A 12,892-nucleotide genomic window follows, 5' to 3' on the forward strand; every position below is an offset into this window, starting at 1 on the left:
AACGTGGAAAATGTTTAGAAACGTGCCAAAAAAAAGGTTATTATTATAGTAGGGTTTTTCATTGACCCCACATAACATAATTATATATACATAATATTATATACTGATATGCATATAAATTAAAGCAAGACTATTATATGAAAACAACACACCCGGGTCAACATAGAACTTCCATGAACACTAAATTTTTTTTTTATTAAAAATCATGATTTACTACGTATGAAATATATGTAGCCACGTGTATATAATAGCCAATCCTTTTTAATTATTATTATAAAAAAGAAAACAGGTTAGTTCAATGGTGGCTTGACTTGAATTTTGTGCATGAATTTCAACCATTACCGACATAAAGACTAATAGAAGTCTTCTTCCTCTCTTAATGGTCCGCACACCAAACAATCAACTTGAAAAGAGAGAGAGAAAATTTATATATCAAATTTAACTAATTTATAGTACACAAGAAAAAGCCTCGTGCCAGCTTTCTTTAGTTTTATTTATTTTTTATTATTATTATTAATAATTTCTCTCTCTCTCTCTCTTTCTATTTCGACCAAGTTTCCTCAAAGTTCACAGCTTTGTATATATATAGTTTATATTTCATTCATTTGAGACAAATTCGTGGAAAACTTGATCTGGGTTTTGCTTAGATATTTGTTTTTGTGGATAAGAAAGAAGAAAGATTGGTTTTTTATTATATATGCTTGATTTGCTTTGTCAATTTGAGACACTTAGCAAAAGTAGCAACTTGGTTTGGGTTAACTCAATTTCTTCTAAGGCTATTATGGATTATTCTTCTTATGTTGATACTTCTTTGGATCTGAATTGTAAGCCTAATTATAGCAGAGACCTCTATGATGCTGCTCTTCCTCCTCCTCCTCCTCCTCCTCCTCCTCCGGTATGTTGTGGATAATTCCTTTTGAGTTTTTGATCTTGCCCAGAAGGTGTTTGATTGAATTTTTGACTCAATTTTTATTTTTATTTTCTTTCAGAAAAAAGAGTTGGAAAGCAAATTTATTGACTTTGGAATGAAACTTGGTGCCAAACAAGAGGTTTGTAGTTTGTACTCTTTCAAAATATGAAAGTCTTGATTTTTGATTTTATGTTAATTCTAAATGGGTTTCATGTGTTTTTATCCTCAGAATACTAGTGCTCTGGTTGAAGAATTGAATAGGGTTAGTGCTGAAAACAAGAAGCTTACAGAGATGTTAACTATGATGTGTGAGAATTACAACTCTTTAAGAAATCAATTGGCTGAGTATATGAACAAGAACCCAGTTGAAAAGGAGCTTAGCCCTTCAAAGAAGAGAAAATCTGAAAGTAGTAACAATAACAGTAACAACATCATCACAACTAATGGAAATTCTGAGAGTAGTTCAACTGATGAGGAGTCTTGCAAGAAACCAAGGGAAGAAGAACCCATTAAAGCTAAAGTTTGGAAGACTTGTGTAAGGACTGAAGCAACTGATACAAGCCTGGTAAGAACACAAACTCATTACTGCCCCATAAAATCATACACATAAAATGAGACTTTGGAATTGTATTGATGAATTATCGCAATCTGTGATATGCAGATTGTAAAAGATGGATATCAGTGGAGGAAATATGGCCAAAAGGTCACTAGAGATAACCCTTCTCCTAGAGCTTACTTCAAATGCTCCTTTGCTCCAAGCTGCCCTGTCAAAAAGAAGGTAATTAAATTTAAAACTCATATGGGATTCTTTTAATGACATTTCTTTTCTCCTAAAATGTATTTTTGTATATACTAAGTTTGGTTTAATGATTATCTTTTTCAGGTTCAAAGAAGTGTAGATGATCAATCTATTTTAGTGGCAACATATGAAGGTGAACATAACCACCCCCAACCATCTCAAATGGAGGCAACATCAGGACAGAACCGAGGCATGGTTCTCAGTTCGGTTCCTTGTTCGACGAACTCCATTAGTTCATCTGTTGGACCTAATATTACTCTTGATTTTACAAAACCAAAGTCTGGTAATGATAACACCAAGAGTGCAAAACCAGCAAGAACTGAATCGCCTGATGTTAGAAAATTCTTGGTGGATCAGATGGCTTCATCTTTGACAAAAGATCCCAATTTCACTGCAGCATTGGCTGCAGCCATCTCAGGAAGAATCTATCAACAGAAATCCAGCTGAATAAATATAATGAGAAGTCAACACTGAATGGATTCCTTCTTATGAAGACTGTCTTTGAACAGCTTAGGATGTTTTTCTACTTTTGTAAATACAAACACCGGGAAATAGGAAAAGGATTTAGACACCTACTTTTGTTTCATCTACTCAGAACCTCATGAGTGGCTAGATAGATTTATTTGTCTTCCAAAACTGGAATTGTAATTTGGATGACTCTTACACAGTCAATTCAAAAGTTAGATTCAGCTATAGAGTATGGTTTTTGCATTCTTACAAAATATATCAATGAATAGAAGGATAATTAATAATTATACTTCAATATGAGTTTCTTCACTATTCAAGTTATTTTGTTTATCTGCATATTCTGAGGTAACCATTGTTTTCTCTTCAAGTCTTTTTCTCATTGTCTTGTCATACTCTTCAAAGTCAAAAATTTAGTCAAGTGGCCTAGTAAAAATATCTAAACTTGCAAATAGATTGGCATCACATGTGATAGAACTATAAATTGAATGAATAGTCCATTACAAAATCAGAAGGAAAAGTCAATTAAGTAACCTTCCTAAATAAAGCTACTTGTTCGTTGTTCCACTATGCGACTAATTCTAATACAACTCTCACACTTGGGGGTTTATATAATTGAACTAAATATCTGCATAACCTTGCAAAGTTTAGATATTTAGTCTCAAGACACGTAAAATCCATCATTAATATGTAGAGAAGAAAAATTAGACAATTGGATACTAGAAAACAGGTACTCTGAGGTTGGTGACCAAATGGTAGAATATCAGTCTTAGTCAATAGCGGGTAAACTAAGGCTTGGGAAGTACCAATTGATTATGCAACCTGCAACTTGTCAATTTGTTCGAGCAAAAGGATAAGAAAAGTACAAGTTGTTATTGGACTAGGAAGAAAAGATACAAAGTAGTTGAGAATAACATATCCATGAACATTAATAACTACTTTCATTGTATTCAAAGATAAAAAGAGAAAAACAAAGAAAAAAGCAAAGTGATCCTAAAGTATTTTTATATGTTCAAAGCTTTTGTACAGCACAAACACGTCCTCAACACCCCAAAAGTACATCATACCGAAAGCCTCGGTCAAATTAATCATTTACAACTCTTCTTCTGTACGTCTCACCAACTCTTCCACAGCTCTTGTAAGTTCTTCAAAATCAGTTGGCTCGATATGGATATTTGAGCTGGTCTTACACTTGACCGCGCCATCTTTTTCCCCTGCCTCTATTGTTCCAGCACACTCTTGGAAACGGAAGCAACTAGTAAGATGATCATTTGTCAGTCCAGCAACTTGCATGAATGTGTACACAACAGTGGGACCTACACTTCGGAAACCCCTTCTTACAAGGTCCTTGCTTATGACCTCTGCTTTGGGTGTCTTGACTGGAACTTGGCGAGGGTAACGGAATTGGCTAATTATCGGTTTGTGAATTACAAAACTCCATATGTACTTGTCAAAGGACCCAAATTCTTCAATTACCTAACATCATAACAGATACATGAACCAATTAATAATGGAAAAATAGCAATTTCAGCAATCTCTCTGCCTGTTTTGTTCCATAGTATAAGTCAGTTATGAGATGTTAGGTAAAATGTCTGTAGCATAGGTAATCCAAAGCTTCATTTGCTTAAGAGTTTAAATACTATTTGATTAAGAAACTTTTAACATAAAAATCATATAATCTTTGTCTACCTTACAAATTTGACGTGCATTGTCAATCATGGCTCGCAGTTTTAGTTCTGATAGTAAAGTTCTGGCAGGGCTCCCAGGAGAAATAATCTTTTTCTCATTCAATTTCGAAATGGCAATCGGGTCAAAGTCCAAAAAGACTTCCCTGTGTAGAGATACGTTTCACATATTAGTCAAAGACTTTTCGAGACTCCTGTAAGCATCTGGTGTATAACTCACAGTCAGATTATAAAACTTTTAGCTAGAAATTTTATGTGGCAACTGCAGGCACAATGTGGATGAAATTTCATAGAATTCGAAAGCTTGAAGATACCTAAATAAATGTCTTTTGTTGAGAATGGCAGGCCATGTAAGTTCAGCCAAAGCACCAGACAAGCTGAGAAGTTCAAACAGTTTCCTAAATTTGGCAAAGAACAACCAGCCAGTGGTAAGTTACAAAAGAAAAATTAATATCTACAGAAGTAAAATAAAATTCGTATGAGCATGGTTATGAAATTACTTACTTGTCATCGTGGACCGGTACTCCCCATTCCTCATCATGAAAAGCAATATAGCATTGATCTATTTGAACAGACCAAAAGAAATTAAAAACTTGACATTTGAGAAAAGTTATAAATGCTAACATTTGAAAGCATTACAAGGGGGAAAAAAACCCCAAGTAACCTAAATTATAAAGGAAAGAACAAGAACTCAACAGAGCATCACCTAAGTATGAAAACAGAATCTTCTCCAGTTTTTGAAAAGATGCTTACTCCTATACTATACTTCAGTTTCAATTCCATTTCAATTATTAAAAGCCAGGTCAATGCCTCAAGAAACATATCAGACTCTTATGAGTTATTAAACAATTTTATGCAGTGTCATCCTTTACAAGGCCTCATGTCATCTAAGTTCAGCCAACATGGTACATTGTTTCCTTCATTATCATCTTAGAATTTTGAGAAGGCTGTATCAATACACACAGGTTTCAATACACTCCCATTGCCATTAATATCATAAACAGTCTTTCCATTTACTTTTTTTTTTTTGATGAAAGTCTTTCCATTTACTTATAAAAAAACCAAAGACAATTATTTATTTTCTATATGTAGAACTTCAAAAGTTAATTATTGAAATGCATAAACTAAATCATTCAATCCTTAACCCTTTTGGAGAAATCGTTGTAAGTTGTAACTTAACAACACTCAAAGGTCAGGTCCATTTGTAAAGTCAGAATAAAGCGAATTGAATTTGAAAAAGGAAAGCCCAACAAAAGAATATTCCTAATTTCGATCGAAGGCACCCCTAATTTCTCATCAACCAAACATTAAACTATAAAAAGTGAGATTAAAAGCACAATCTTTACCTGTGTTGGAAGTAATCCAAGCGCACCGTTTCTTACTATCCAAGCAATCATTAGAATCCGAAGATACCGCATTACCACCAACCTTACTGACCGGAGCCCTTTCAGTCTCAATTCTCTCAGCAGCAGCAGTCTTCATCCCCAATTGCTTCCGTCTCAGAGGCGCAACACCGCGTCTCGAAGTCCTCCCACTGTTAGATGAAGAATCAGAAGACGAAGCTTCCGACGAAAACGACGCATTCATAGACGAATTGAGCAGTGAATGGTGGCGATGGTGGAGGTCAGCCCCTTGTTGCCGCTTCAAAATAGTCGGAACCTTAACACATTGCGACGCGGAATTGGGCAAAGCTTTCTTCTTCTCCATCTCTTGCGATGGCTTTTCCGGCTTCTTCGGTGCGGGTTTTCGAGCATCGGCGGGTCTGGCGGCGGCAGTGTTGTTGTTGTTGTTCCCGGCCGGTACGAGGACCGGTCGAGACTCGGTGTCGGCGATGTTGGTCGATCGGAGTCTCGGTGGGCCCGACATTGTGAGGATTGTGGGTGGGTGGGAGCGTCTGCTGGTGATGATTGAAGATGGAGTCAGTCAAGGAGAAGGGGTGAGAAAATCCAGTGAGAAAGTGTGAGAAAATCGAAAGAAAATGTCTGATCCAGAAAAAGAAAATTAATAAAGAGAAAGGGAAATAAAGTAAAGATGTAAGGTGGCTTTTGACCACTAAGAAGATGCCACGTGGATATACAATAATAAACAACTGAGCTACTATCCTTTACTCCCAAGTCCAACTGTATAACATTAAAGACATGATTACACGTTTGCTGCTTCGAAACGACAGGTCGTTTTTCTCATTGACCTTGTCGTTTTTAGTAACACACCTAAATTGCATGCAATATTTACATTTAATTAATCTCAAACTTTAAGGGCGCGTTTGGAACGTCGTATTAGGTCGTATTGTATTATATTGTATTATATTAAATTGGATTATATATCATATTTTTATATAATACTATGTTAAATTTTAATTTATACTAAAACATTATATATTTAAGTGTCCATAAAAGTTAATACCACATATAGTTTTACATAAAAATATTGCATAAAATACAATTCAATATAATACAATACAATACAATACGACTTAATACGGCGTTCCAAACGAGCCCTAAAGGTGCTATTAAAGTGGGACGACCCATGAGTTATTTATGGTTGGGATTTCTATTTTAAGTATAATACCTATTCGCAGGACGGTTTAGAAAAAGTGGTGGATTTAATTTTATTTAACGGGCATTAGGACACTGATAAGTTTTAAAAAAACTTTTACCAGGAGATAACTAATAATATCATCAAAGGTGGTAAGTTGAATGGTTATGGGAAAGATAAATGAGTTTAGACTAAAGAGCCAAATGGATTGTTTTCGACTAAGTCTGCTTATCTGATTCAAGCTTTGGATCAAGCTCTTTTATGTAATGTTGCTCCGGTATCATGGAACAAACTACAGAACTCTACAGTTTTGGAACATCACAAGGTTCTTTGGTGAAGCATTCTCTCAAATGTCCTGCCCATTCGTGCCCTTTTTGCTAAGAGAATGCTTATTGAGGAGGTCTCTTGTTCCCTGTGTTGGGGAGAGAGAGGAGATAATGGAACACATTTTCCTTAATTGTAGTTTTAGAATATAGAAACACCTTTTCTTATATTGTAGTTTTACAATATAGAAATTAATATTTAAACCGTTTATTTTACACGCGTATAAAATAAAAAAGTCATGCATGGAACATACTTTTTGAATACTGTTTTTGACGTGTTAAATTTTTCCAAATTTACAAGATATCTTAAATAACTATAACCTATCTGATTATAAAAAAAAAAAATAGACTAAATTTTTTTTATAGATACCAAAATAGTTAGAGGTTGTATCAATACACCAATTTTAAGACCGTCTATCTTAAAATTTTGTAATATTTTTTAGTTACTGAAATAAATAATGGTACATCATTTACACATTTCAATCGAGTGTATTGTAGAATTTTATTAAAATATAAATTTCCTCAAAAAATAAAATTGAGAAAAAAGAAAGGTCCCACTTATCCAATCAGCATAGCCTCCACACACTCAAAATCATCTGATACTAACTAACGACTTTCCAAGTTTCATCAACTGAAAAATAACAGCATAGCTTCATTCACTCATTCATGGCCTCAATTACTCCTCTTCCTCTTCTTCCCAAATCTTTCTCCCCATTTCTCCACAACCCACCTTCAATTCCCCACACCCAATTCCTCAAACTCTCTTTCTTCAACCCTCCTCGCCCCAAAAGACCATCACTCCGAACCCATGCCGGAGACAACAAGGACCACTGGCTCGACTTTTTCGACGACGGAGCCGACCCCGACATGGAATACGGATCCTTATTCACGGACGGAAAGCAAGAGGAGGACCCGAGACCGCCCGATAACCCCGAGAACCCTTATGGATTTCTGAAATTTCCAATGGGGTTCAATGTGGAGATTGCTCCTTTGGGTCTGAAAGTGAGGGGTGATGTTAGGAGGTGTTGTTGTATGGTGTCTGGTGGTGTTTATGAGAATTTACTGTTTTTTCCGGTAATTCAGTTGATTAAGGATCGTTATCCTGGTGTTCTAATCGATGTGGTTTCGTCTGAGAGAGGAAAACAAAGTTATGAATTGAATAAGAATGTGAGATGGGCTAATGTGTATGACATTGATGATCATTTTCCTGAACCAGCTGAGTATACTGATATGGTTGGACTTCTCAAGGTTAGTCTTTTTTTCTTTTCTTTTATCAAATCAAATATATTTTAATGACTACCATTGTTATTAGGCACCTTAATCAAGTTAGTCTTCAAAATTAGTAGATGGGTATTTGCGGTACGGGTAGTGTGGGTTGAAATTTTTTCTTTTTCAAAAATCAAATTGCACTTGCGGTTTTTGTAATTTTTCAAACTGCAACCGCACTGCGAGATCTTAAAACCGTAAAAATTATATTGTAAAAATACAGTGTGATACGGTGCGGTATGTACAGTTTATACTATAATCAGAAAATTCAAAAATAAGCCTAATAAAGTTTTAAAAATAATTAAAAAAAAAAACTTATTAAAATTTTAATAACATATATAATCATCAAGTCATTTTATTAAATTATTTCTAAAATCGTATTGTAAAAATTAATTATTTTATAATATATTATGCAGTGCGATTTGAATTATAATTATTAAATTCAAAAGTGCAAACTACACTGAACTACACGATTTGATAAAAATACAAACCACACACAAGTCTAACCTGCTTATATCTAAAGTCGAACCTAACTTTAAGGGTACGTTTGGAAGTAACTGTGTAATTACTAGATATGATAATTACTAGGGTGGTAATTACACAGTGTAGTAATTACACTATATTTTAAAATGAAAGGTGTGTTTGGATATGAGGTGGTAATTACATATGAATTCCTAATATCTTGTTTGGCAAAATAGTTTGTAATTACATGTGAAAATAATATTTTTTAGTAAGTAATGTTTAATATGGAAAATTTTTAGTAATTACACAGTGTAATTACATTCAATTCTCATTGGGGGCCATGAAAATTGGAGAGTGTAATTGGAACCCCTCAATTACTTCCAATTACACAGTTACAGTGTAATTACATGGTCAGACAAACATGCCAAATTGTGTAATTACCTCCAATTACACACGAATTCAATTACATTATAGCTTTCCAAACACACCCTAATATATTAAAATGTGTAGAATCTAATATTAAAATACATCGATAACATTATACTAAGTTTTGTATTGTTTGGCAGCTTGAGATTGTCTTAGCATTTCTCTTTTTTCTAATTTTTACAATCAAACATTTGTGTTATGTTAGCAACTATGAAAGGTATACTTTGCTCAATATTATCAAAAGAAAACTATTTTAGAGAATTCCTAATAGCTTCTCACTACTCTATACATTTTCAAAATAAATCATCAAAATTCTTCTCTATATTAAGATAGGAGTGACAAACTAATAAAAAATATTCAAATAAATAGTTTGCTTTAGATATGGAGACGTAGTATTTGTATATGTAAAATGAAGCTTCATTTGGGGCATCAATTTTGTGGGTGATTCATCAAAATATGGAGATTTCTCTAAAATAAAGTAATTGTTGTAAGTGTTCACTGTTGGTCATTGTCATAAATTAGAGACATTTTGTCTTAAATATCTTAAGAGGATGAAGGTCATTTTGCAAAGAACATTCAAAACAAAACCAAAGTACAAAACAACCTTTAAAATGTCCATTTCCATAAGGGGGAAAACTAGTACAAAATATTCTAAGGCAAAGTATTGTTGTTGTCTATTGTAGAATAGGTACTACGATATGGTGTTATCAACAAAGCTAGCAGGGTTTGGCCATGGAGCCTTCATGTTTATGACAACAGCAAGAGACAGAGTTAGCTACACCTACCCGGATGTTAATGCCGCCGGAGCTTCATTGTTTCTCTCCAAAACATTCAAAGCAGACACTTTGAATCTCTCTGATGGAGGGTACCACATGTATGTAAAAATGAAAAGAGTAAGTGATTTGTGTAAACAAACTCAATCACTCATATTGGTGTGTTTGATTATAATGTGTAGGTATCATAAGATGGCTGATTGGTTGGGAACACCATTTAGAAATGTGCCAAGGGAACAAGTTCTCCCACTTAGAGTTTCACTTTCAAGGAAGCTGAAAGAGGTTGTGGAAGAGAAATATAAGAAAACAGGTGCACAGAGAGGGAAATATGTAGTGATTCATGGCATTAAATCAGATTCAAAGGCCTCAATGCAATCTAAGGGTGATACTGATAGTTTGCTACCTATCAATGTGTGGGCAGAAATAACAAGTGGTTTGAGGTTTGTTATGTTGAATCTCTTTATGATGATAGTTAGTTAGTTCTTCTCATCTTATGTCTAATCCTATGTTTGATTCATTAGTTTTCATCATTATTTCAACACAGGGAATTTAGACCAATTTTTGTTATTCCTCATGAGAAAGAAAGGGAAGATGTTGAGTATGTTGTTGGAGATGATGCTAGCATTATAGTAATCACAACCCCTGGACAGGTTTGTAATGATACGTGTACCTAAAATATGCACAAAAGCATAACACATAGTAATGTGCCAAGTTTTTTAACCAATTGCATTCATCTAAATTAGAATCCACTGTTTAAAAAAAACAGTGTCTGAGTGTAATATTTTGAGTGCACATATCATTACTCGTAACTGCGCGTATAAATTGTTAGTTATTTTAGTATTTTTAGTACATAGATAAACTATACATGAGCGTATAATGTTAGATTAGAATCACGAAACACCATGTTCGTTAAATACTTGTTTAAACATTTTAAATTATCTGAATCTTTTTTAAAAGTTTGTGAAGAATTGTTTACAAGACAAATATATTGAGCTTGATTGGCTATGTCCTTTTTAGTTGGCTGCTCTTATCAATGATTCAGCTGGAGTAATAGCCACAAACACAGCAGCAATCCAATTAGCAAATGCAAGAGATAAACCAAGGTACTAACAATAACAATAATACATCTGATCAATTGTCTAGTTTATTGAAATCCTAACTCAAAACCTTTTATTTTTTAATTTTTCAGTATAGCATTGTTTTGTTCAGAAGAGAAAGGGAAACTGTTTATTCCCAATGCTGAAGAGAAGAATTGTGTTGTAGTTTCATCTAAGACAGGAAAACTAGTAGATATCAATGTTGAAGATGTAAAGCAAGCACTTCCACTCTTCAATATGTCCTTAGCTCTAGTATAAGGACACAACAATTTCTTTCTCTTTTGAGTTGCAATGTTTGACCACCTTAGTTTGTACACAAGAATAGAAAGCCACCACCACCAGTACAATTCAACTATATAAATAACAGAGTAAATTGCTGTAATACTTTTCATTTTCAGATATCAATGCTTCATTACTTACATTTGTCAAGCCAATATTACCTAAAAGGGGTTTTGGTGGTTTACTCTCATAACATCTCTAAGTTCAAGTCCTCTTCTTCAATACTTACATGGTAATTGTTATAATTTTCTCCTCCAAATATTATAAATGAGCACATAACGATATTTGTTATAATTAAAACATCATTCTTATAAATTTTTTAAATTTTTTTAATAGTTTACAGTGTCAAAAATAAATTTAAAATATTTTAAAAAAACATGGTATACTAAAATATCATTGTGTTTTTTATACTATAAATTATTTAGAACTTTTTAAAAATTTGTCGAAATGAAAAAATATTAAAAAAAATATTCCGACAGACATATGATTTGCATCATAGAAATTGACTAAAATATCTCATAAATATAGCTTTTTGAGAAGAAAAGTAATTAATAAACTAAACTTTGAAAATACTAAAGTGTTAGCCTATCCATACAACATAAAAACAAAAAAAGTGATATCATATGGCTTTATTCTTATTGAACTACAGTTGTTTTGTTGCAGCTTAAGAGATTGGGTTGGCACGAGTGTTAGGATCTTCCTTTGATTCTATGATTATCATGAACACATATCCTAGTGTCCACAGAAGAATATATTGAAAGGGCACCCAAGATGAACAAGCCAATAAACTCATAATGCTTCCTACATACTGAGGATCTTGTATATACCCAAATGGGAATTCTGTCACCCATGGAATCTTCTTCCCAAATCTTACTCCATAGTAAGTCCCAGATTCACCAAGTAATTGATACACCCTGAAAAAAATATATAACACATGATTGTTGTTTAAATCCCAAAATTGACTCTTGGTGTTAAACCCCAATATATATCCCAAAAATCAAGTCTTTAATAAATAGAGAGGATCCCCACATGTTTAATTGATAGGGACAACAACCCATTAATTTTCTAGTGTTGAACAATTAATGGTGACTTTGAATTAACTTGTTAATGATTCAATGAAAGAATCAAACAAGATCAGACATGAATTGAACAAGTATCAGCATACTGATGTGTGTCACAACAAAGTTCAAGACATCATTAAAGCTAGTAGCTTTCACTAATTAACAATCTAATCTCACAACCCCAATTAAGACTTTTCTTAAAAGAACAAAGAAAAGCATTAAAGATAAACAACACCATTATTGAAAAAGAAAAACCCTTTTTAAAAATGGAAAAAGAAATACAGAGTTTGGTTATTTTTCACTGACCTGAAATTGAGAAACTGGCCAAATGCAATAAGGGGCCAAAAGTAGAGAGGTGGAGGCCATGAAAGGGTTGAGACTGAGAAGAGAGAGATGAACTGGATTAGCTTGATGAAATGAGAGACCAAAGCCATCACTTTTGATGGGTCTCGAGCTTTCCCACACAAGTCTACCCATGTTTGTGGATAACTCCATAACCAATAGTAGAATGGGAATGGTAGGATTACTCCAATACCTGCCGCTATCCCCATTTTCTCTACTGTTTTCCTTTTCACTTTCTCGGGAAAGTTCTGATTTTTTTTTTTTTCTTTTTCTCTTAACACATTTGACTGTTGGAGTCAGGAGTTAGCAATAGCAAGCATGGACATGGGCCTATCATATGGGCCACTAGTCAACAATCGCCCCGGGCCCAATTCGATTTAGGCTATTCCTTATGGATAAGTGAGAATTACACTAGGAAAATTTACATGGTATACTAACTTTTGCCATTTTTTTACAAAAATACTGCCAG

The 12,892-nt window shown here is 33.8% G+C and overlaps 4 protein-coding genes across 8 annotated transcripts; 2 read left to right on the plus strand and 2 right to left on the minus strand.

Annotated features, from left to right (window-relative positions):
- Positions 1-303: 303 nt before the first annotated feature.
- On the plus strand, positions 304-2,489 carry LOC115707926 (probable WRKY transcription factor 40). Of its 3 annotated transcripts, none has more exons than XM_030636029.2 (5): positions 304-895; positions 990-1,049; positions 1,140-1,475; positions 1,572-1,688; positions 1,794-2,489. In XM_030636029.2, the coding sequence occupies exons 1-5, from the start codon at positions 698-700 to the stop codon at positions 2,154-2,156; spliced, it is 1,074 nt and encodes a 357-aa protein (XP_030491889.2). In that variant the 5' UTR covers positions 304-697; the 3' UTR covers positions 2,157-2,489. The 3 variants fall into 3 exon arrangements, with proteins under 3 accessions (XP_030491889.2, XP_060974382.1, XP_060974385.1); XM_061118399.1 differs by having other exon boundaries at positions 304-888; positions 989-1,049; XM_061118402.1 differs by having other exon boundaries at positions 304-885; positions 989-1,049.
- Positions 2,490-3,028: 539 nt separating this feature from the next.
- Positions 3,029-6,027, minus strand: LOC115707925 (uncharacterized). Its single transcript, XM_030636028.2, has 5 exons — positions 5,206-6,027; positions 4,364-4,421; positions 4,174-4,257; positions 3,864-4,005; positions 3,029-3,650 (listed from the first exon to the last, which is right to left on the minus strand). Exons 1-5 carry the CDS (start codon positions 5,723-5,725, stop codon positions 3,267-3,269), a joined length of 1,188 nt encoding a protein of 395 aa, XP_030491888.2. The 5' UTR covers positions 5,726-6,027; the 3' UTR covers positions 3,029-3,266.
- Positions 6,028-7,302: 1,275 nt separating this feature from the next.
- Positions 7,303-11,162, plus strand: LOC115707927 (photosynthetic NDH subunit of subcomplex B 1, chloroplastic). 3 transcript variants are annotated; one of them, XM_030636032.2, is made up of 6 exons: positions 7,303-7,965; positions 9,555-9,745; positions 9,827-10,084; positions 10,189-10,294; positions 10,662-10,747; positions 10,834-11,162. In XM_030636032.2, exons 1-6 carry the CDS (start codon positions 7,384-7,386, stop codon positions 10,997-10,999), a joined length of 1,389 nt encoding a protein of 462 aa, XP_030491892.2. In that variant the 5' UTR covers positions 7,303-7,383; the 3' UTR covers positions 11,000-11,162. The 3 variants fall into 3 exon arrangements, with proteins under 3 accessions (XP_030491892.2, XP_030491891.2, XP_060974372.1); XM_030636031.2 differs by having other exon boundaries at positions 7,308-7,965; positions 9,555-10,084; XM_061118389.1 differs by lacking the exon at positions 10,834-11,162 and having other exon boundaries at positions 7,309-7,965; positions 10,166-10,294; positions 10,662-10,753.
- A 372-nt stretch (positions 11,163-11,534) lies between these two features.
- Positions 11,535-12,710, minus strand: LOC115707928 (phosphatidyl-N-methylethanolamine N-methyltransferase). Its single transcript, XM_030636033.2, has 2 exons — positions 12,388-12,710; positions 11,535-11,934 (listed from the first exon to the last, which is right to left on the minus strand). The coding sequence occupies exons 1-2, from the start codon at positions 12,630-12,632 to the stop codon at positions 11,685-11,687; spliced, it is 495 nt and encodes a 164-aa protein (XP_030491893.1). The 5' UTR covers positions 12,633-12,710; the 3' UTR covers positions 11,535-11,684.
- Between the last annotated feature and the right edge of the window lie 182 nt (positions 12,711-12,892).

The sequence above is a fragment of the Cannabis sativa genome, chromosome 1 (assembly GCF_029168945.1).
Source record: "Cannabis sativa cultivar Pink pepper isolate KNU-18-1 chromosome 1, ASM2916894v1, whole genome shotgun sequence".
Taxonomy (NCBI): domain Eukaryota; kingdom Viridiplantae; phylum Streptophyta; class Magnoliopsida; order Rosales; family Cannabaceae; genus Cannabis; species Cannabis sativa.